Raw genomic sequence first — 23,655 nt, forward strand, 5'->3', positions numbered from 1 at the left:
TTTATCTACTTGCACTTTGACGTGCTTTCGAACTACTAGGTTGGCAGGAGCAGGAACCGAGCAACAGGAGCTCACCCCGTCGCGGGGATTCGAACTGCCGACCTTCTGATCGGCAAGTCCTAGGCTCTGTGGTTTAACCAGCAGCGCCACCCGCGTTTTTCAGGAGATCATAGCTGTCAACTTTGCGATTTTCTTGCGAGGAATCCTCTTCGGAATAAGGGGATTTCCCTTAAAAAAAGGGAAACTTTGACAGCTATACAGGAGACAGTGATGGCCACTAACCTGGATGTCTTTAAAAGAAGAATAGAAAAATTCAAGGAAGAGAAGGCTGTCGGTGGCTGCTTGTCATGACGGCTGTTGTTCTGCGTCCGCAATCGGAAGCAGCAGGGCTTCTAAATGCCAGTTTCTTGAAACTGCAGGAAGGGGGAAAGAGCTCTTGTGCTCAGATCCCTTCTTGCAGCTCAGAGGGGCGATGCGGATGAAATTTAAAGACCGATTAGCTAAATATGTTAAGATAACTTAATTGGAAAAGCTTGCAAATAATAGATAGGCTTAGGATTTAAATATGTAAGGATAAGATACGATGTTTAAAGCTAAATTAGAAAGAATGAAAGATGTTAAGTGATCAGGTTAATTTTTTGAGAAAATCGATTTTGGAAAAAGGATAAATCATGAAATTCAACCAAGGGGATTTGAGGAAGTCACTTAATAATGTTACCAAGATTTAAACAGGATGTATGTGTGTATGTTTGTCTGTTTTGGATTTTTGAAAATTAATTAAAAAAATTGAAAAGGGAAAAAAAAAACAGATGGGCGATGCGGGCCTGATCCAGCAGGCTATTATAAGTTTCCTTTTTATTTGTTTTCCTTAGCTTTCAGGGAGAGTCGGAACACTTCCCCCCAGCCGTGTTCTCCGGAACATGTCTGGAATCCTGGGGAAAATGCGGAAGTTGGGGAGCTCCGACCTGGAGGATTCGGAATCGATGGACGACCACTTGGAAGGCGAGGAGTCGGGCGCAGGCACCCCCGGCAGCAACAGGTCAACCAAGCACAGCATCTTTGCCAAGCGGGCACGGTTCGGGATTGGGGACGGAGACAAGGACACGGCTCCCATGGATTCCTTCTACCAGATGGACCACATGGTGTCCAGCCCCATCCTGAAGTTCAGCCTCAGCCTGGAGCGAGGGAGGTGTGGCAACCACTCTCCAAAGTGAGTGGGTCCCTTAGGGGGGGCTTTGAGTTATGCTGGGGGGTTTAAGATGCCCTGCCCCTAACCCCCCTCCCTCTGTAGCAAGACTAGGGAGGGAGAAGAACTCCAATTTGGTTCGGATTTCAAAACGAAGTTACATAATTCGCACTTTCCAAAATACAGTGGTACAGTGGTACCTCAGGTTACATACGCTTCAGGTTACAGACTCCGCCAGCCCAGAAATAGTAACGGGTTAAGAACTTTGCTTCAGGATGAGAACAGAAATCGAGGGAGGCCCATTAGCTAAAGTGATGCTTCAGGTTAAGAACAATTTCAGATTAAGAACGGACCTCCTGAACGAATTAAGTTCTTAACCTGAGGTACCACTGTATCTCAATCGTGCAGCGGTGGTGCAGCAGCAGCGGGAGGCCCCATTAGCTAAAGTGGTACCTCAGGTTAAGAACAGTTTCAGGTTAAGAACGGACCTCCAGAATGAATTAAGTTCTTAACTCGAGGTACTACTGTAACATATGAATTGAAGGGCACCAGCCGAGGAAGGAAGACCAGGAAGGTGGTGTTTGTTCCTGGCTGCCAGGATTCGACCTGATCTGTTTTTTCATAGCTCTATGCTGCTTTTCATTTGAAGGAATCCCAAAGCAGCTTGCAAACAAGCCTCGGTTGTCGAACGGAATCCGTTCCAGAAGACCGTTCGGCTTCCAAAACGTTCAACAACCAAGCCACGGCTTCCGATTGGTTGCAAGAGCTTCTTGCACTTGAGCAGAAGCCGAGTCGGACGTTTGAATTCCGAGGAACGTTCGGAAACCGGAGCATTTACTTGCTGGTTTTCAGTGTTCGGGGGCCGAAACGTTCGAAAACGGAGCCGTTCGAGAGCTGAGGTTTGACTGTAGCAGGATACAACAAAGCAGAATGCAGTATAAATCATATCATACAATTAACAAATCATCTGTGAAGCAGATATGATACAAAACGATGTTAGCAAGTTAAAAAAACTATATGATTGACAAGTCAACATTTATAAAGCAACATTGCCAACATGAACAGCCAAAAAAATAAACTAAGCCCTCTCAACTATGCATGTCAGCCTGTAGACCTTCAGGCTCTCAATGCCTCTTTAACTGGCCCTGGTAGGGTTTCCATGTTTCAAAAAGGTGAAAATCCGGACACAAAAGTTATTGAGCTTCCCCCCCTGCCCCCGCACATAGAGAGACAGAGGTGTGAGTGGGTGTCTAGAAACCAGCTCACCAGAAAAAGGTAAAATTGGCATCATGTGTTGCTCTGCCCACCAAAGGCATGTGGTCCCTGGGAGGTAACCCAGAAGTGAATGTGGCCCTCAAGCTGCCATGGTGGTACATGTGTAGGGGGGGGAGCGATATATTTGTGGCCTGAGCCATTGCTCTCCAGGAGGAGCCACTAACCCACAGCCCTCCTTCCTTGTGGCAGACTTCTCCATCGCGGGGCTCGCCGAGGAGCCTCCATGGGCGTGCGCCCCGAGAAATCGTTCAGGATCTACGACCGAAGGAGGCTCTTTGACGCGGTGGCCCAGGGGGATCCGAGTGAGCTGGACGACCTGCTCACCTACCTCCTGGAGACCCTGAAAAACCTGACGGATGAGGAGTTCAAAGGTAAGAGGGGATCGTGCGCCACTGCTCCCTTCCGGGGTTTGGGACGCGAAAGCCATTTTTAGAGCGTGGAGGATATTTCCTTGGAAGGCACCGAGCAAGACTTAGAGCAATGAGTGGGTAAGTGAAGCTTTACTGGACCGAGGGCCACATTTCCTCCCAAGCAAGCTTCCAGGGGCCACAGACCACACACACACCACCACCACCCGTAGCTGTCAACTTTTCCCTTTTCTTGTGAGGAATCCTATTTGGAATAAGGGAATTTCCCTTTTAAAAAGGGAAACGTTGACAGCTATGCCACCACCCATCTAGGCAAGCAAGAGGGATTGTCACAGGACAAATTTCCAGCTAAGGAAAGACACTCAAGGAAGGGGTGGAGCAGAGCCAATGAGGGGTGTGGCCTGAGCAGGGACCTGAGGGTCAGGTAGAGAGGTATGGAGGGCCGCATTTGGGACTCAGGTTCCCAGCTCCGGATTTACAGGCCTGGTTGACAACTAATTTCTGTTTTTTTTTGCCTGGGCCTCTGCTGTCCAGTACGGATTCCAGGATTTACACACACACACACACACACACACACACACGGGAAATCTTGAGCCTGGCATCCTCTGTGACCCCTTCCTCTAAACCTTGAACGGGGAAGGACCTGCAAGCTAAGATTCTCTCAGGCTGCATCTGATCTCCTTGGGTACATTTTGCAGAGTGGCAACGTCAGCACTGTTATGGCAAGGGCGCCCTCTGCTGCTTTTGGGAGTCTTGGCACATGACCCGTCTTGCCACATCTTGCCATCCTCTGGCGCCAGACCTGCAGAAAAGTACCCTCATTATGCACCTCCACTGCTTGCTCCCATTTTGCCTGGATCTCGGCTCCTGTGTGGGAGCGATCAGCGATCAGCGATCAGCTACGGGGCGTAAAGGGACTCCGTCACTGTAGGGAGGAAAAAGTTAAGCAGGCTGGGCTGAGGTGTTTAATGAGGAACTGGACAGCGGGGAATCAATGGGACTATCTTGGGGGCGAAGAGTTGGAGAGGTCTCAAAGGGTCATCTTAGTCCAACGTCCTTCAATTTTTCAAAATTTAATTTATCTTTTTTAACGGAGCATAACAAAATGCAATAACGAAGGCCAAAAATAATAGCAAAAGGGATATCTAAGATGGAACACAGCAGGGCAAATTTCCATATCAAAATCAAGCACAATAGATCAACGTTAAAAGGTTCCTAGTAACACAAATTGGTTTACAATCAGGCATTTCCAACTCCCAAGCGTCTGTGATCTACTCCCAGTATTAAAAAAAGGCAGTGATCTACTCATTGTCATCGGAGGGAGGAGGAGCGTGGGGGGTGGAAGGGGAGGATTGTTGAGCTTTTTTAAAAGGGAAATGCCAAAAAAAAGAGCTACAATAAAAATATGCCACTCGCCAGCAGCAGACGCCAAACACTTGATGCAATGGAGGGACAGAGAGAGGGGGCAGAGACATTAATTCAACAGCTTTTTTCACCCAGCGATTGATATCGGTCCCACGATCGACCACAAACTCCCGGGGATCTACCTGTCGATTGTGGTTGACTGGTTGCACATCTCTGGTTTATATTATCCTGTTCTTTATTTCTCCAGTACGTTATAAAGAGACTTCATTTCTCCATAAAGACATCACCTTGCTATCCACCTGCCCTGGTTGTAACCGTGTGTGTGAACTTAGTTTTGCATACTACATCCTAGCGTTTAGTTATCCATTGCCTCATAGATGGCATTCTCTTCTTACACCCCACCCATTCCCCAGTATTGACAGATAATAAACCTGGCAGCAGTCAAGAGATGCTATATCAATTCCTTTTCTTGTGTTAGTGCAGTTACATATCAAAGCAGTAAGGTCGGAGGATCCATGGGTAAAGCCCATTACATTGTTATATCTTCCCCAACATTTCTCAAAATGCCGGAGTTAAAGGGTGCCTTTGCACTGTTCTTGCCAGTGTGGTGCAGCGGTTGGAGTTCTGGACTAGGACCTGGGAAACCAGAGTTCAACTCCCCACTCGGCCATGAAGGTCACTGGGTGATTGTAGGCCCGTCACACTCTTCCAGCCTTACCTACCTCGCAGGGTTAGTGGGGACGATAAAAGGGGGAGGGGAGCTGTGGACGCCTCCTTGTCGCTCCTTGGAGGAAAGGTGGAATATACACACAATAAATATGTATAAGCTGGGATGCAGGTGGTTCTGTGGGTTAAACCACAGAGCCTAGGACTTGCCAATCAGAAGGTCAGCGGTTCGAATCCCCACAATGGGGTGAGCTCCTGTTGCTCGGTCCCTGCTCCTGCCATCCAAGCAGTTCGAAAGCACATCAAAGTGCAAGTAGATAAATAGGTACCGCTCTGGCGGGAAGGTAAACGGCATTTCCATGCGCTGCTCTGGTTCGCCAGAAGCGGCTTAGTCATGCTGGCCACATGACCCGGAAGCTGTACGCCGGCTCCCTCGGCCAGTAAAGTGAGATGAGCGCCGCAACCCCAGAGTCGGTCACGACTGGACGTAATGGACAGGGGTCCCTTTACCTTTAAATATGTATAAATTTTGTGTGTTTCCTCCCCCAGAACCGGATACTGGGAAGACATGCTTGTTGAAAGCCATGCTGAACCTCCACAATGGCCGGAACGACACCATCCCTCTCCTGCTGGAGATTGCGGAGAAGACGGACAACCTGAAGGAGTTTGTGAATGCCGAGTACACAGACAGCTACTACAAGGGTAAGGAGTGTGCGATTGCCGTGGGTGGTGGCATGTGTATGGAGCTATTAACAGAGGCAGAGGGTGGAGATTGACTTTCCATCTCACGCTTCTGCCTCCTCTTCAGGCCAAACCGCGCTGCACATCGCCATCGAGAGACGAAACATGTACCTTGTGGACCTCCTGGTCAGGAACGGCGCTGACGTCCACGCGAAAGCCCACGGGGAGTTCTTCCAGAAAATCAGCGGCAGGCCCGGGTTTTACTTTGGTAGGCGCTGTCTTTGGAAGGGTCCTAGGTCTTGAGTTGGATGGGGGCTGGCCAAGCCAGAAGGAGAGGCCAACAGAAGACCCCCATGGAGGGACCCCGTGGGCTGGGAAGGTTTCTAGCTGGGTCAGGAGAGCCTGAGGAAGAGGATCCAAACATTAAAGTTTTGGGTAGAAACCACAACCTGAGCTCGAGTTCTCCACCTGGCAGGATAAGTTTTTATGTGACTCTGATGTTCATGTGACTCTGATGGTCCATCATTGTTCCCACCAGGTGAACTGCCGCTCTCTTTGGCTGCCTGCACAAACCAGCTCAACATCGTGAAGTACCTTCTCGATAACCCCTACCACCCGGCCAACATTGCCGCCCAGGATTCCATAGGCAACACTGTCCTCCACGCTTTGGTGGAGATCGCCGACAACACGGAGGACAACACCAAGTTTGTCACCAAGATGTACAACGACATCCTCATCCTGGGAGCCAGGCTCAACCCCACCCTCAAGCTGGAAGATATCGCCAACCGAAGGGGGCTGACGCCGCTGACCCTGGCGGCCAAGACTGGGAAGATACAGGTAGGTTGTGTGAGCTGCTTGAAATGATCAGGCACACTCATTCCCAGTGCGCAGCTTGGAAGTCATTTTGGACTCACAGCTGTCCATGGAGGCGCAGGTCAATTCTGTGTCCTGGGCAGCTGTCCACCAGCTCCATCTGGTACGTAGGCTGAGACCCTACCTGCCTGCAGACTGTCTTGCCAGAGTGGTGCATGCTCTGGTTATCTCCTGCTTGGACTACTGCAATGCGCTCTATGTGGGGCTACCTTTGAAGGTGACCCGGAAACTACAACTAATCCAGAATGCGGCAGCTAGACTGGTGACTGGGAGCGGCCACCAAGACCACATAACACCGGTCCTGAGAGACCTGCATTGGCTCCCAGTACATTTCCAAGCACAATTCAAAGTGTTGGTGCTGACCTTTAAAGCCCTAAACGGCCTCGGTCCAGTATATCTGAAGGAACGTCTCCACCCACATCATTCAGCCCATACACTGAGGTCCGACTCCGAGGGCCTTCTGGAGGTTCCCTCACTGTGACACCAACCAGCAATCCATCTGGAGATGAGAGCTAGATTGATTTTGTCAGTTGCGCATCATGGGAGGGGGGCTATCGGGGCAATTGCCCTGGGCACAAAAATGTTGAGGGGCATGCCTCTGTAGCTGCCGCCCTGACCGGATCTGCTCTCCATCCCGTCTGCCTCACCTGGGCAGCACGCCAAGTAGGAGCTGGAAGAGGATGGGCCCTTGCATCTCTCAGCCACGTGGCACACCCCCCCCCCAGTGGGGGAGGCCGGGGGGCGGCGAGATTCATGGTGACAGCGACGCTGCAGCCCAAAGAGATATACACGTCCCCCTGCTGCTCTGCAGCGCTGTCCAGCAGTAGCAGCACTGCATGGAGGTGTCAGGGGGCGTAATATTTGTCTTGGGGAGGTGAAATACTGATCTTGCCCTGGCCGCTGGCAACTCATGCTATGCCACTGATTTTGTGACTCATTTTGCAGTGTCTGTGGCTCGAAACTCACCCTGCACTCACTTGGCGGTCTCAAGCCAGCCACTGTTCTTTCCGTCTGGGCTCCTGCGTCTGCAGAATGGTGCTAATAGCATAGTAAAGGTAAAGGTAAAGGGACCCCTGACAATTAGGTCCAGTCGTGACCAACTCTGGGGTTGCGGCGCTCATCTCGCTTTATTGGCCGAGGGAGCCGGTGTACAGCTTCCAGGTCACGTGGCCAGCATGACTAAGCTGCTTCTGGCGAAACAGAGCAGTACACGGAAACGCTGTTTACCTTCCCGCCAGAGTGGTACCTATTTATCTACTTGCACTTTGATGTGCTTTTGAACTGCTAGGTTGGCAGGAGCAGGGACCGAGCAACAGGAGCTCACCCCGGCGCGGGGATTCGAACCGCTGACCTTCTGATCGGCAAGTCCTAGTCTCAGTGGTTTAACCCACAGTGCCACCTGCGTCCTAATAGCATAGTAGCTAATAGCATAATAGCCCCGCCTTGTTGTTGCAAGGCAGAGATGCCCAGGCTTCCGTTGGCATACGTTTTCTAACTGAAAGCATTCCATTCTAGTTCTCAAAAATAGTTTGGTTTTTTTAAAAGCTACATAAAAACAACAGCCCCGGTAGTACTCAGCCCTGAGGGAGGTCACTGGTTTCGAAGGAGGCATATGAGGAACCGTGACTCAGGAAGGGATGCAGCCGTCGCCTGAGATTGCGGCACTTCTGAGTCAAGAGTGACTGAATGATCTGATTCCAGGGAGAAACAGTAAATCATACAGAGAGGCAACAGGAAGTCTCCTGTCCCCAGTCAGCACTTGGGATTCACAGGAAGTCTTTAATTCTGCCGCTTTTAATTCCATTTGGGGAGATTTGTGTTCTGAATTCAACTTGCATTTGTTATCTCTCAAACCTTGGCGGACCAAATCAAGCTTCTCTTGCAAAGCTTAAAAAGGAAAGGAAAGGTTACCACATCTGGGCCACTTTAGTTTAGAGAAAAGGCAAGTAAGAGGAGTTAAGGTGGAAGTGTATAAAATTATCAGCAGAGTGGAGAAAGCAGATAGAGAAAAGTTCTTCTCCCTCTCTCACAATAGTAGGACTTAGCAGCCCATGAAACTGAGTGTTGAAATATTCAGGGCAGAGAAAAGAAAGTGCTTCTTCACATAGAGCATAGCTAAACTATGACTTTAAAAGAGGACGAGACACGGAGGACAAGGGTGCCGGTGGCTACTGGTTACAATGGCTATGTTCTCCCTCTGCAGTCTGCCTCTCAATTTCTGTTCCTGAGAATCACAAGTGGGAAGAAGAGTTACTGCTGCACCAGGTCCTGCTTGCGGGCATCCCATAATGACCACTGTGAGAACAGGATGCCGGGCCAGATGAGCCCTCTAGATGGGCCTGACCCTGTGGGTTTTTTCCTTGTGTTCTCATGGCTAGGTCTTTGCGTACATCCTGAGACGGGAGATCAAGGAGCCGGAGTGTCGCCACCTGTCCCGGAAGTTCACAGAATGGGCTTATGGGCCTGTTCACTCGTCGCTATACGACCTGTCCAGCATCGACACCTGTGAGAAGAACTCAGTCCTGGAGATCATCGCTTACAGCAGCGAGACGCCGGTATGTCTGAGGCCTGATTCCCTGGCCTCCAGCGCCACAGCTTAGAGGCTTCTTTGACGGCCCTCAGTGAGGTCAGGTTTAGGGATGGGCCAATCTGCCACAGTCCGTTTCCACATGTCCGCACCAGTTTGCAATATATATATTTTTTAAAATACCCAAATGAAAATTTGTCATCATCAGGGCGAATTTCTCCTAACGTACTCAATGACCCTAGGGGTCCCTTCCAACTCTACAATTCTATCCAACTTAGCTTAATTTTTTTGCAATGCATTTTGGTATTTTATTTCCACATACAGTGGTACCTCGGTTTAAGTACTTAATTTGTTCCGGAGGTCTTTTCTTAACCTGAAACTGTTCTTAACCTGAAGCATCACTTTAGCCAATGGGGCCTCCCACTGCCACCACGCCACCGGAGCCCGATTTCTGTTCTTATCCTGAAGCAAAGTTCTTAACCTGAAGCACTATTTCTGGGTTAGCGGAGTCTGTAACCTGAAGCGTATGTAACCTGAAGCATATGTAACCCGAGGTACCACTGTATGCATCTATAGAATGTACACTTTACCCAGCTATAACCCTTACTCTGCTGGAGAACTACTTTGCAAAATCAGCCATTTTTATTTTTGATCGCAGTCCTTTTGCCCTTTTAATTTCCACTCTGCCCTTGGTTTTCTTCCGGTGGGGAGACTGGTCTATTAAAGTGCAGCAGGGGCAGCTAGCTCCCACCTGCCCGTCATCTGACTTACAACCAGCCTAGCGCTTGGCACTCCCTTTCACTGGCTCTGGCACCACCTGCTGTTGGCCTCCCACCCTACCGGTCTGCTTTCCTTCCCCCTTCCAGAACCGGCACGAGATGCTGTTGGTGGAGCCTCTCAACCAGCTCCTGCAGGACAAATGGGACCGATTCGTCAAGCACCTCTTCTACTTCAACTTCTTCATTTACGCTGCCCACATCGTCATCCTCACCGTCGCCGCCTATTACAGGCCAACGAAAAAGCACGGGGAGGTGGTTTAACTTCGAGATTCTCGGGTTTCTAGCTCTCCTTTTTTCATACCAACCCTTATGCAAGGGGTTTCTATACCTGAGGTTCCTGGAGTTTGCTTCCCCTGCTGAATTTCTTCCTGATATGGAGCTGTGAAATGCCCCAGGGTCAGGTTAGGTGGGAATGGGCGTGTGGGGCGTGTGTGCTATTCCTTTAGAAGTGGGACCTGCAGGAAAATGGTCAAACAGGGTCTCTTGACCACACTGCCTGCCTGCCTGCCTCACCCTTTCCCAGGTACTCCATTCCATTCTGTCTCTCAGCTTCCACCCCCCCCCCACCGAATCAGTCAGCGCTGCACAGTAATCATTGGGCTATTTTTCAGGTGGGGGCCACTCTCCCCTTATAAGGATTTCCCCTCAAGATCTTATATCCTTCTGAAACCTTGCACGAGTTCCCTCAAGCTGATACAGGATAACAAGTCTTGTGCCAGGTCGCTAGAAGAAGAAGAAGAAGCGTTTGGATTTGATATCCCGCTTTATCACTACCCTAAGGAGTCTCAAAGCAGCTAACAATCTCCTTTCCCTTCCTCCCCCACAACAAACACTCTGTGAGGTGAGTGGGGCTGAGAGACTTCAGAGAAGTGTGACTGGCCCAAGGTCACCCAGCAGCTGCATGTGGAGGAGCGGGGAAGCGAACCTGGTTCACCAGATTACGAGTCCACCGCTCTTAACCACTACACCACGCTGACTCTCATTTTGTGTTCTCTTTTCCCTTTCTCCCCCGCAACAAACACTCTGTGAGGTGAGTGGGGCTGAGAGACTTCAGAGAGAAGTGTGACTAGCCCAAGGTCACCCAGCAGCTGCATGTGGAGGAGCGGGGAAGCGAACCCAGTTCACCAGATTACGAGTCCACTGCTCTTAACCACTACACCATGCTGGCTCTCTAGTCTCGTGGTGTAGGCAGGGATGAGATATCTTGCTTTGGCATTGCTCCTTAAGCCAGACTTGGGGCCCTCCAGATAAGACCCTCACCAACCTCAGAGTTGGGGAAGTCTCCTTGAAGCACTACGCATATTTAACGTCTCCTAAAACAATGCAGTAATTCAGTAGTGTGATCCTATGCGAGTTATCTTGGGAACGAATATGTTCAGTGGGACATACACCTGGCTTAGTGGTCCTTACTCATTACAGCCTACAGTTATTATACTACAGGACGGGGACGGGGAGAGGCTATATTCCAGCTCAGGAGCCTGATCAATTATCCTACCCCAGCAAAATTTTCTCCCCCTCTCCAAAGATCTCCCCCATTTTTGCATTTAAATAAAAATAAAAATGGGGTGGGCAGAGAAGTGGTTAAACCTCTCTGCTCTGCCTTGGGCTCTGTTGGGGTTGCAAACCACACACCCACTCATCAGATCACTTATTTTATTAGCAAGGAGAGGGGGCAGTAGCTCCCTCTCCAGAGCTGATATGCACAGATCAGCTGAGGAAGGCGGGATGGTTGTGTCATTTGTGAGTCCTGTACGTCCAGTGAGCGTGGGAGAGTGTGAGGTGACCACAGTCACTGCTGGCGTTTCACCTTTAGAGGGCTGGCCAAGGGCAAATGTGCCTACTCCCCCCCCCCCAAATTAGCCACTCCTGTTACAACACACTCACATAGCTGTCAACTTACAGATTTGAAAATAAGGGACCAGCAGCCTTGAAAATAAGGGATCAGCAGCCAAAATAAGGGATTTTGCTTAGCTTATGAGTTCCATCATCCCTTCCCCGCCCGAGAGGAGCCCAGCATGAGGCAGCTGCGGCGCGGTGGCGGCCGCTGAAGCGCCACCCTTCTGCATCCCTCCCCATCCCCTCCTCTTCCTCCTCCCTCAGGCCGCCTCCTCAGCCGCCGCTGCTGCCTCCGGCTTCCCCTGGCAGCGCGGTGGAAGTCTTGCAAGAGAGGGGCTGCCCGCCTGCCCGCCGCCACCCGTCTCCTCACGACGCGCCCCTGAGGGGGAAAAGGGAGAGACGGAGACGGGCAGTTCGTGCATACGCTCTCTCGAGGCAGAGGACCCTGAGCCGCTGCTTCCCTCTCGAGCCGGGCGAGCATGAAACCCGGGAAATTTAAGGGACATCATCAATCCAGGACAGCAGCGGGACACGGCGCTGGGATAAGGGAGTTTCCCGCCAAATAAGGGACAGTTGACAGCTATGCACTCATTCCTAATTCACAGCCGGGCTCCGGGTTTTGACTCTCTAAAGTTGCACCCTTCTCATCCACAGCCCCCGTTCGCCTTTAATTACACGACCAACGAGTATTTCCGAGTCACCGGAGAGATCCTGAGTGTGTTGGGGGGTGCCTATTTCTTCTTCAGAGGGGTAAGAACTTCGCCAGAGTCTCTTACGGGTGGGCAAAGGGCTTAGGTCCCGGGGGAACATGTGCATTTTTTTAGCGTGTGCTGTGGGACCACCCCCTCTGGTCACTGCTCTCTCCCCTCCCCCAGATCTGCCGCCCTGCACTGAGAGACAGGAACAGAGAAAGTGCTCACATACAAACGCACAAATGCTTCACTTTCCCAAGGAATCTGGGTAAAGGTCAGATCCTGATTCATCCGAACCTTTGAAATCCCATAGAACTGGAAAAGGAAGTAGGAAAGACCAACTTCCTCCCTTGGTTCTAGGGCAGCGCAACTGGTTCTGCCGCACTGGGAGCTGAGCCCAGGGGGTAGCACTCCTATTTGTCCATATTTTACACAAACTATATCTGTGGCTTGTGGTCCTATATTCAGCCATGGGAGAGCATTCCAGAGACAGGGAGCCACTGCAGAGAAGGCCCTGTTCTCGTGTTAGTCTAAGGCCATTAAGTGAGTTTCATGGTTAAGGCTCCAATCCCAATCTACTGGGAAGACAGTGTATCATCTCTCTGGATGAATTTCTTGTCCTTTATCATTCAGCAATACATTAGGAAGGGAGTGTGGCTCACTGGTGCACATCCTTTGCATGCTGTCTGGGTTAGGGTAGGTCATTTTATTGTGTGTCTGTGTGAGGGGCGGTGGCGGTAAAAGACTTTACAGGTTTTTGTTGGACTGAAGCCCTTTTTACACCAACCTCTATTTATTCTCCTGCCTTTTTTTTAGATCAAGTATTTTAAGCAGAGACAGCCATCCCTGAAAGCAATCTTTACGAACAGCTACAGTGAACTTCTCTTGTAAGTGTGATATAACCAGCCTTATATAACCAACATGCTTACGTCTAATTAACACATGAAGGGGTTAATTCCATAGAGTAAGCTGTCCTGTCAGGTTTAGCATTGTCCCTCACCTTGGGAGTAACAAGGTAACTAAGCCTTTCTTCTCCTCCCAATCTACCTGAGAAGCTTAGCATGTTAAGAGATTTTGAGGTGGTTGCTGCAGCTCAGACCACATGGCTCTTACAAGCCTCTCTTGAGTTTCCATGCAAATAATTTGGGAACTTTCACCACTTGGCCAAGTTTTATCTGCCTATGAAACTTTTCTGATGTATGGAAAACAGCATGAAGCTGACCTTTGAAGGGTTTGTAAAGTAAACCAGTTTTTAACTTACCAAACATGTGGTCTTTTCCTATGCTGGGGGCAGTTTGGGAACTCTCAACGACATATTGTAAAGGTCTAACAGATTGTATTTCCACACTTTACTTTGCTGCATGTTTGGGGATTTTAAATCTCTGCTGGGATTCACTCACCAAAGAGCACCTGGAACTTGGCATCCAGGGAATTCTCATTTCTTTATGCCAATTTTTTCATTGAACCAACAGTAGACATCCCTTTTATGTGTTTTAAAGTGAGTGGCAGTGTGGTGTAGTGGTTAGAGTGTTGCACTAGGAAGACCAGGGATCAAATCCCCTATGCAGCCAGGAAGCTTGATTCCTCCTGTTGCCCACTCAGCTTCATCCACTCTGTCCTGATCCTGGGCTCAGCGATCCTGTACTTCAGCAAGCAAGAACTCTATGTCATCCTCATGGTCTTCGCCTTGGCCCTGGGCTGGACCAACCTGCTCTATTACACTCGTGGCTTCCAGCAGATGGGGATTTACTCAGTCATGCTGGAGAAGGTCAGTCTGGGATAAAAGGGGCAATGGGTAGCAGAGGCTAGTCCCTTGGGGTGAAGGGTTCACTGCATGAGCCCACCCTCATCCAGTTGGGTCCTGGTTCTCTCTTCCCACCCACCCCTCCACCTCTTTTTTGCAGATGATGCTGAGAGACCTGTGTCGTTTCATCGTGGTCTACCTCCTTTTCCATTTGGGATTTTCAACAGGTAACAGAGTGACTGTTTTGGATTCTTTTTGGTGGGGTTGGAGAGAGGACGAAAGCGAACAACTACGGACGTGTCCTGGTGCTCCAAAAGCTGGGTGGGTTAGTTCGGAGGTGGGGGAGAAACAGGCTTGGGATCTACCAGTACAATTTGCAAGTAGATCAGCAAGGTTTTTCCAGTTCCTGATTTCCCCAGAGACCGAAGTGACATTTGCACTGTTCTCAGAACATCCCAGTCACCAAGGAGAAATGACTGATGTCCCCAAAGAGAGCAGCCTCCCACATTCCATGCACCAAACAGTGAAATATGCCCAATTAAATAAATAAGTAGAGGCAAATTTGTCCATTTATCATTCTTCTCACTCTTCAGTTCCCTTCTTCACATTCCCCATCAGTTTGCAATTATTATTTTTAAATCAGTGCAGATTTCGCCTGATACACAATCCTTTTTTAAAAAATATATTTTTCTATTTTCTTTTCCCTTTCTCTTTTCTCCCTCTCATTTCTTTTCCTTCCCACCCCCCACCCCCTTTTTATTCTTTTTGCTCTTGTTCCTGTTTAGATTAGATTTTTAAAGTATTTATTTTATTCTGGTGCATTATAAAAAGATACTTTGTAACGGGCATGAACTTTTGCATATCTTTGGATAAGTATCAATAAAAACAGATATTAAAAAAACCACTTAATACGCAATTTGTATATGCAGTTTTTGCCTAATTATACTTTTTGGCTTTTTGCAAAGCAATTCCCACTCCACCTAATCTAATTCCTTTTCACTAATATATGTGTTTTTATGCCTGCTTCCCCCTCAGTAAGTGTGATTTTGAACACAATGCTTTGCTGAAGAACTGCATTGCAAGGGACGATTCCGAAAGCCGGCTGCGTTGCGGTTGGCGAATTGCTTTGCAAAATGTGGATTAAGTACTTTTGCCTTGGAATGTGAACTGAATTGGTTACTTCCTCGTTCCCTAGCTGTCGTGACCCTCATTGAGGACGACGACGAGCTGCTGGCACAGAACCAAACTCACAGTACCTGTCAAGCAAAGTGCCGCCCCTCTTACAACAACTTCTACTCCACCTGCCTAGAACTTTTCAAGTTCACGATTGGGATGGGAGATTTGGAGTTCACGGACAGTTACCACTTTAGGTTTGCCTCCCCACTCCCCTTTTCTTTTAACGCATGTAGACTATTTTGTTCTGACATTTTAAGACTTATGTGAACGGTTCTGGCCTCCTCGTCTCAGACAGGATATTGTAGAGATGGAAAAGGTTCGACCGAGATGGTCTAGGGGGTGGAGCAAACTCACCTTTGGAGGAAAGGTTGCAGACTTTGGGACTTTTTAGTTTAGAGAAAAGGGGCGTCCAGTGAAGCTGAATGTTGGAAGAGTGAGGAGAGATAAAAGGAAGCACTTTTTCACACAACACAGAGTGAAATTATGGAACTCGCTCCCGGAGGAAGCAGGGATGCCCACCAACCTGTAATAATAATAATAATAATAATAATAATAATAATAGTAGTAGTAGTAGTAGTAGTAGTAGTAGTAATAATAATTTATTATTTATACCCCACCCATCTGGCTGGGCTTCCCCAGCCACTCTGGGCGGCTTCCAACAGAATATTAAAATACAGTAATGCATCAAACATTGAAAGCTTCCCTAAACAGGGCTGCCTTCAGATGTCTTCTAAAAGTCTGGTAGTTGTTCTCTTTCACATCTGGTGGGAGGGCGTTTCACAGGGCGGCCGCCACTACCGAGAAGGCCCTCTGCCTGGTTCCCTGTAGCTTTGCTTCTCGCAATGAGGGAACCGCCAGAAGGCCCTTGGAGCTGGACCTCAGTGTCCAGGCTGGATGATGGGGTGGAGACGCTCCTTCAGGTCTACTGGGCCAAGGCCATTTAGGGCTTTAAAGGTCAGCACCAACACTTTGAATTGTGCTTGGAAACGTACTGGGAGCCAATGTAGGTCTTTCAGGACCGGTGTTATGTGGTCTCGGCGCCGGCTCCCAGTCACCAGTCTAGCTGCCACATTCTGGATTGGTTGCAGTTTCCAGGTCACCTTCAAAGGTAGCCCCACATAGAGCGTGTTGCAGTAGTCCAAGCAGGAGGTAACTAGAGCATGCACCACTCTGGTGAGACAGTCTGCGGGCAGGTGGGGTCTCAGCCTGCATACCAGATAGAGCTGGTAGACAGCTGCCCTGGATACAGATTTGACCTGTGCCTCCTTGGACAGCTGTGAGTCCAGAATGACTCCCAGGCTGTGCGCCTGATCCTTCAGGGGCACAGTGACCCCATTCAGGACCAGGGAATCCTCCACACCTGCCCGTCTCCTGTCCCCCCAAAACAGCACTTCTGTCTTGTCAGGATTCAACTTCAATCTGTTAGCAGCCATCCATCCTCCAACTGCCTCCAGACACTCACACAGGACCTTCACCACTTGTAGGCTTTGAAAGAGGATTAGACAAATTCATGGAGGAGAGACTATCGATTGCTACTAGCCATGAAGGCTCTTCTCTTCCTCCACAGCTGAAGGCAGCAATGCTTCTGAATGCCAGTGGCTGGAAACCGCAGGAGGGAAGATGGCTGCTCTTGTGTTCGAATCCTGTGTGCTAGTTTCCCCACAGGCACCTGGTTGGCCACTCTCAGAACAAGATGCTGGGCTGGCTAGGCCACTGGCCTGATCCAGCAGGCTCTTCTTATGTTCTGATAAGAATGCGTACAATTGCAAAAAGTTAATATAAATCTGTAATGGGATAAGGGGTTGCTTGTGCGTAAGCGCTAAAACGCTCCCAGTTTTGTAGTTAGTTTTAAACTCTCCCTAACTGGACAGCCATAAGTGTGTGGCTGCCTTAATCACTGGCAGAATCCGTCAGTGGGCGTTTCCTGAATTTCTTCCAACATAAGAGTTCTTTGACAGAAAGTCTCCTCCTTGATTCCCTGCGCGACAGCTTTCTGCGCAGAGTGGGCTTTCCAAGGGGAGGTCCTGAGCTCTCATCACTGGTCTCGCTTGAAGCGTCTCTGAGCCTCACCTCCGACGCTGTCTCCTCCTTCCCTCCTTCTTCAGCGGAAACTCTCCCTCTCCCCCTGCTGGTTCCCTCCTCAGCATCCGAGGGTCTCCCAGCATCTGAGAGCCTCTCCACCACCCTGAGCTCCGATGGCAGTTCCCTGACAAAATCATTAAAACCTGGGGGGAAATCTCCCAAGAGAGTAAATACATCCTTAATTCTTCAGAGGCGGTGGCGCAGGTGAGGCATTCTTTGTGGCAGCCCCTAAGCTGCATAACTCCCTCTCCACATACATGCATCCAGCATTTGACACTTGAGAGATGCGTTTCAGGATCCAACCTATTCCTGTGGTTGTTTTGTTTTTTTTAATGTTTTTAATACTGAATTTTAAACTGTTGTAAGCCGCCCTGGGACCCGCTGGTAAAGGGCACATCTGAGTAGTGGTAGTAGTAGCAATAGTAATTGATATAACCAATTTATTTGCATCAGTTGCCCCAAATTGTAAAGAATAACTACTGAAGTTATAGGAAACTCTTACAATTTATAATACAGTGGTACCTCGGGTTAAGAACTTAATTTGTTCTGGAGGTCCATTCTTAACCTGAAACTGTTCTTAACCTGAGGTACCACTTTAGCTAATGGTGCCTCCCACTGACGCCGCACGATTTCTGTTCTCATCTTGAGATAAAGTTCTTAACCTGAGGTACTATTTCTGGGTTAGCGGAGTCTGTAACCTGAAGCGTCTGTAACCCGAGGTACCACTGTAATTAAGAGTGCTGTTCCTATTTCCGTATACACCCTAAATCATCATCAATTCTTTTTCATCATTTCAACCAAATTACAAACTATGGACATCAAACCTTTAACTTACAGGAGATCCTTGTGATTTATAAGTATAAAACGTGCTGTTCTGAACTCCCTCCCTTCCTCTCTCTCTGTCTATCTTTCTTGTGGACCTATTTGCCCAGTGCATTCACACAGTTACCTGTATTTCCTAATTTTGCCATTAGTTTCACTACCTTTAGTTCCCCACGCTTCAGGTCAGTCTTCATCATCCTGTTGGTGACTTACGTCATAGTCACGTACATCCTCCTCCTCAACATGCTCATCGCCCTGATGGGAGAAACGGTCAACAAGATTTCTCAGGAGAGCAAAAGCATTTGGAAGCTCCAGGTGAGTCTGGCATTGGCTCCCAGTACGTTTCCGAGCACAATGCAAAGTGTTGGTGCTGACATTTAAAGTCCTAAACGGCCTTGGCCCAGTAGACCTGAAGGAGCGTCTCCACCCCATCATTCAGCCCGGACACTGAGGTCCAGCGCCGAGGGCCTTCTGGCAGTTCCCTCATTGCGAGAAGCAAAGCTACAGGGAACCAGGCAGAGGGCCTTCTCGGTAGTGGCACCCGCCCTGTGGAACGCCCTCCCTTCAGATGTGAAGGAAATAAGCAGCTATCTTCTTTTTAGAAGACATCTGAAGGCAGCCCTGTTTAGCGAAGTTTTTAATATTTAATGCTGTATTGTTTTTAACACTTGATTGGAAGCCACCCAGAGTAGCTGGGGAAACTCAGCCGGATGGGCGGGGTATAAATAATAACTTATTATTATTATTATTATTATTATTATTATTATTATTATTATTATGCTCAGCGTCTCGGCCTCGGTGTGTCTTTGCTGAGTGAATTCAGCCAACTCTGGGTTAGGGTCGGGAGGCTCTGGAAAACACAGGAATTAAGAGTCTCAGGCTCTACCAACTGAGATATATATATATATATTTCCACCCAGAGAGCCATCACCATCTTGAACATCGAGAACAGCTATTGGAACTGCATTGTCAACTCCTTCCGATCTGGGAAACAAGTTCTGGTGGGGACTACTCCGGACGGGAAAAACGATTACCGTTGGTGCTTTAGGTAATTCTGGTTCCCCTCTCTGTACGCCTTGGGGTGACAAGGAAATAGAGGCTGTCAGGCCAAGCCAAAACCTGCCCACCCACCACCTGCCAATTCTGTGGTCCCATTCTCAGGCTGCAAAATTGTGGCCAGCGACAGGTGAGAACTTTTGAAGCTTTTCAGGGACTGGGTGTGCAGAAGTTGTCAGCCCTCATCACAGCTCTGGTCAGCTGGCAAGTCACCCTTTTGTATTCCCCAGAATTCCTTGCTTGCTTGAAATACTTGGAGTCACATGTTTACACTGTTCTGGGTTGTAGCAATCTGTTAGGTAATGGTAACAGGAAGTGACGGTGTAGCAGTAAATTTTGAAGCTCATCTTGAGAGACATATCCTGCCTAGCTGCATCCTCAAGGAGGTTCTGTTGCCAACCCCTCTCCAAACAGCATAAAAAAAATAAAAAAATAAATTGCAGGCAGCTGTGTTATTTGTATATTTACACACAGATAGCCAAAAAGTGTATACAGTGGTTGTTGTTGTTGTTTAGTCATTTAGTTGTGTCCGACTCTTCGTGACCCCCTGGACCAGAGCACGCCAGGCACTCCTGTCTTCCACTGCCTCCCGCAGTTTGGTCAGACTCATGTTCGTAGCTTCGAGAACACTGCCCAGCCATCTCGTCCTCCGTCGTCCCCTTCTCCTTGTGCCCTCCATCTTTCCCAGCATCAGGGTCTTTTCCAGGGAATCCTCTCTTCTCATGAGGTGGCCAAAGTCTTGGAGCCTCAGCTTCAGGATCTGTCCTTCCAGTGAGCACTCAGGGCTGATTTCCTTCAGAATGGAGAGGTTTGATCTTCTTGCAGTCCATGGGACTCTCAAGAGTCTCCTCCAGCACCAGAATTCAAAAGCATCAATTCTTCGGCCATCAGCCTTCTTTATGGTCCAGCTCTCACTTCTATACAGTGGTACCTCGGGTTAAGTACTTAATTCGTTCCAGAGGTCTGTTCTTAACCTGAAGCACCACTTTAGCTAATGAGGCCTCCCACTGCCGCCGGAGCACGATTTCTGTTCTCATCCTGAAGCAAAGTTCTTAACCCGAGGTACTATTTCTGGGTTAGCGGAGTCTGTAACCTGAAGCATATGTAACCTGAAGCGTATGTAACCTGAGGTACCACTGTAGTACATTTGCCTAACATAGTACCCAACTGATTTGGACCAGCATCACTACAATCCTAGTTTCCTGGGAGCAAATGCCCTTGTAAAACACATTTGCGCTTCAACAAAAGATCTTCCGCCAGCTGAAATGCAACGTTTAGCCTTTACAGTGGTGCCCCGCAAGACGAACGCCTCGCAAGATGGAAAACCCGCTAGACGAAAGGGTTTTCCGTTTTGGAGGCGCTTCGCAAAACGAATTTCCCTATGGGCTTGCTTCGCAAGACGAAAATGTCTTGCGAGTTCCTGCGGGGTTTCCCCCCCTTTCCCCCCCTTTTCCTAAGCCCTAAGCCGCTTATCAGCTGATCCGCTAAAAGCCGCTAAACCGCTAATAGCGCTAATCCGCTAAGCTGTCAATGGGCTTGCTTCGCAAGACGAAAAAACCGCTATACGAAGAGCCTCACGGAACGGATTAATTTCGTCTTGCGAGGCACCACTGTAATTAGAAAGCCAAACATGTGAACCACTAGCATGAAGCAGGGACTCCATCAAAGGAAAGGAAAGCTGTATCCAGCCTAGGCCTGGATTTGTTTTCCTCATTCCCTGGTTTATGCCATGCTCATCCGTCCCAAAAAAGCTTGATAGCCTCATTATCACCCCATTCCTCATTGCCGTATCATGGAAGGTCCATCAGTTCCCCTGGTGGATGATGTAATTGCTCCTGTTCTGTCAAAAAAAGAAGTAGCAGTCTTGGAGCTGGGCTGCCCCCCACATTCCCTCCCCAATTGTGTTGCTGCTAGGGGGAGACCTGACCATGTTTGCTTCTCCTGAACAGGGTGGATGAGGTGAACTGGTCCACATGGAACACCAATCTGGGCATCATCAACGAAGACCCTGGTGGATACAGCGAGGAGCTGAAACGGAACCTGAGCTTTTCTTTCAAGTATGGGAGAGGTGAGGAAATACATTCCTTGTGACTGGGCGGTGGGAGCCTTTTGCAAACAGTTCGTTTTTTCAGAGTGAATGGAGCCCAGGTGTTACCCAGTTGATGTTCTGTGTGGTGAGGGGACCCCAAGGAACTACCTGGTGTGGACTGAGCATGCTCAGTGTGCACAGAATGCTGTGGGAGGGACAGAAAACTAGGTGGAGTGGGGGGGGAGAGAATGGAATGGAGTTTCCTAGAGAAGGGTATGGCTGGCAGAAACTAGTAAACGGGTGCTGTACACTGCTTTTTATTGTTGGTCTTGTGGGGGGTGGGTGGAGAGAAAGGCTATTGGTGTGAGGGGGGGAAGTATACAGTGGTGCCTCGCAAGACGAAATTAATCCGTTCCGTGAGGCTCTTCGTATAGCTATTTTTTCGTCTTGCGAAGCAAGCCCATTGACAGCTTAGCGGTTTAGCGGCTTTTAGCGATCTGCTGTTAAGCAGCTTATCAGCGGATCAGCTGATAAGCGGCTTAGCGGCTTAGGAAAAGGGGGGGGGAGGGAAAAAACCCCGCAGGAACTCGCAAGACATTTTCGTCTTGCGAAGCAAGCCCATAGGGAAATTCGTTTTGCGAAGCGCCTCCAAAACGGAAAACCCTTTCGTCTAGCGGGTTTTCCGTCTTGCGAGGCGTTCATCTTGCGGGGCAGCACTGTATAAAGGTAGGTATCTCTGCAAGGAAAACTGGGAGGTAAGAGGTGGAGCCGGAGAAACTGTGTGCTGTTCATATGTTGTTCTTTTTAAATGCCACTGCCAGCTGCACTGAGCTCAGCCACGTTTCTGGAAAATCGGTGCGCAAGTGTCAAATCGAAACAAAAGCCAATCCCCGTGTCAGTTTCAGGGAAAAACTGGAAGACATTGGTCCCAATCCGGAGAGATGGAAAACGAGAAGGGTCGCTCAAGCCCATTTCGGAAGACGGTGCGGATTCAGAAGAGCAAGGCCCCCGGAAGAAATCTCTCCCCAAGTTTGTCCACTTTTTTTGGTCTCTCATCATCTTCTGCAAGGTTTTTAATTCTAGAAGCCACGGCCCATAAATGGGTGTGTTGTAGCGAGGAAATTAGATGTGGGCAAAAGGTGCCTTTTTAATCATTAGAAGGACGCAGGCAAACAGTGGGCCAAATACCTTCTCTCCATGGGGCCTGATTTCAGGGCAACAGGTTGCTGGTTGCTGAATACAATACCCCAAAATGTTTTTTAAAAAATTGCAAGCTGAGTCTCCTAATATATTTAGGGTAGAGATGGAGAATCTCCACCAGGGTCCAGATATGGCCTCCCAGGCCTCTCTATCTGAACTTTAAAAATGAGAAACTGGGAGAAACTGAGGATTTGTGCCCTACCTCCCTGGCAAGGATCCTTCTCTGCGTGAGACCCTAGAGTCATAGAACTGTAGAGTTGGGAGGGATCCCAAGGGGTCATCTAGTCCAACCCCCTGTAATGCAGGAACCTTGGAGGGCTGCTGCCAGCCAGAGTAGGCAATACTGGGTTAAGGTGGTTTATCTCCGTTTCTCGTTTTTCCCATCTCGAGTTCAATTAAGCTCCCTACGTTCAGGTGGATTTAAATGGCACATTAAAAATGTATACTTATTTTGATCCTGGGTGGGGGCAGAGGGGGGGGAACCCCTTAAAATTATTCTAATTGTACACTTCTGTTTGTTTCATTTACAGCCCTGTCTTATGATTTGGGGAAGCTGCTGAATCAGTGGAAGAATCCCCCCCCTCCCGAAATCTTCTGTTATGTTGTGGCAAAAAATGTGTGTGTGTGTGTGTGTGTGAGAGAGAGAGAGAGAGAGAGAGAGAGAGAGAGAGAGAGAGATGTTAAACAAGCGTCCAACAGGCCTCTCTTATTGTGTGCCATGGACACTGGCTTTTGGGGGTAGACTGCCTTTGAAAGTGGAGGCTTGTCTGATCAATTATGTCTAATCACAGAATTTTTGCTGGGGAGGAAGGTGTTGCATATTTAAGTTCTTCCCCCACATAAGAAGAGCCCTGATGGATCAGACCAAAGGCCCATCTGGTCCAACATCCTGTTTCCTACAGGGCTCACCCAGCTTCCTCTAGGGCAATCTGCAAGCGGCACATGAAGGCATCAGACCTTGTTCCCCAGCAACAAATATTGAGGGACAGACTGCCTCTGAACAAGGAGGTTTCACATAACCACCATGGCCAGTAGCTTATCCTCCATGATGTAATCCAATTCAATACATTTCAGCAATGATATTATTATTATTATTATTATTATTATTATTATTATTATTTTATTACTTATTTTGAGTTAATATTTATTTATATTTTCATTTCATTTCATTTCTATGCCACCTTTATCTTCCAAGGATCTTAAGGTGATGGACCTCACAAGGATCTACCCTGGGAGGTAGGTGAGGCTAAGAGACGGTGACTGATTCCAAGGTCACAGCCAGGGAGCTCCATGGCTGA

The 23,655-nt window shown here is 48.8% G+C and overlaps 1 protein-coding gene across 3 annotated transcripts; it reads left to right on the forward strand.

Annotated features, from left to right (window-relative positions):
- The first annotated feature begins 487 nt into the window (after positions 1–487).
- Positions 488–23,448, forward strand: TRPV1 (transient receptor potential cation channel subfamily V member 1). 3 transcript variants are annotated; one of them, XM_079955524.1, is made up of 17 exons: positions 488–1,210; positions 2,651–2,832; positions 5,410–5,562; positions 5,669–5,809; positions 6,080–6,378; positions 8,793–8,969; positions 9,808–9,972; positions 12,211–12,306; positions 13,065–13,135; positions 13,851–14,016; positions 14,153–14,219; positions 15,188–15,362; positions 18,255–18,387; positions 18,993–19,120; positions 21,078–21,196; positions 21,979–22,186; positions 22,888–23,448. In XM_079955524.1, exons 1-17 carry the CDS (start codon positions 921–923, stop codon positions 22,898–22,900), a joined length of 2,583 nt encoding a protein of 860 aa, XP_079811650.1. In that variant the 5' UTR covers positions 488–920; the 3' UTR covers positions 22,901–23,448. The 3 variants fall into 3 exon arrangements, 2 of the variants coding, with proteins under 2 accessions (XP_079811650.1, XP_079811651.1); XR_013833499.1 differs by lacking the exon at positions 22,888–23,448 and having other exon boundaries at positions 21,078–21,533; positions 21,872–22,120; XM_079955525.1 differs by having other exon boundaries at positions 22,057–23,448.
- Positions 23,449–23,655: the final 207 nt, after the last annotated feature.

The sequence above is a fragment of the Podarcis cretensis genome, assembly GCF_951804945.1.
Source record: "Podarcis cretensis genome assembly, chromosome: 15".
NCBI lineage: Eukaryota > Metazoa > Chordata > Lepidosauria > Squamata > Lacertidae > Podarcis > Podarcis cretensis.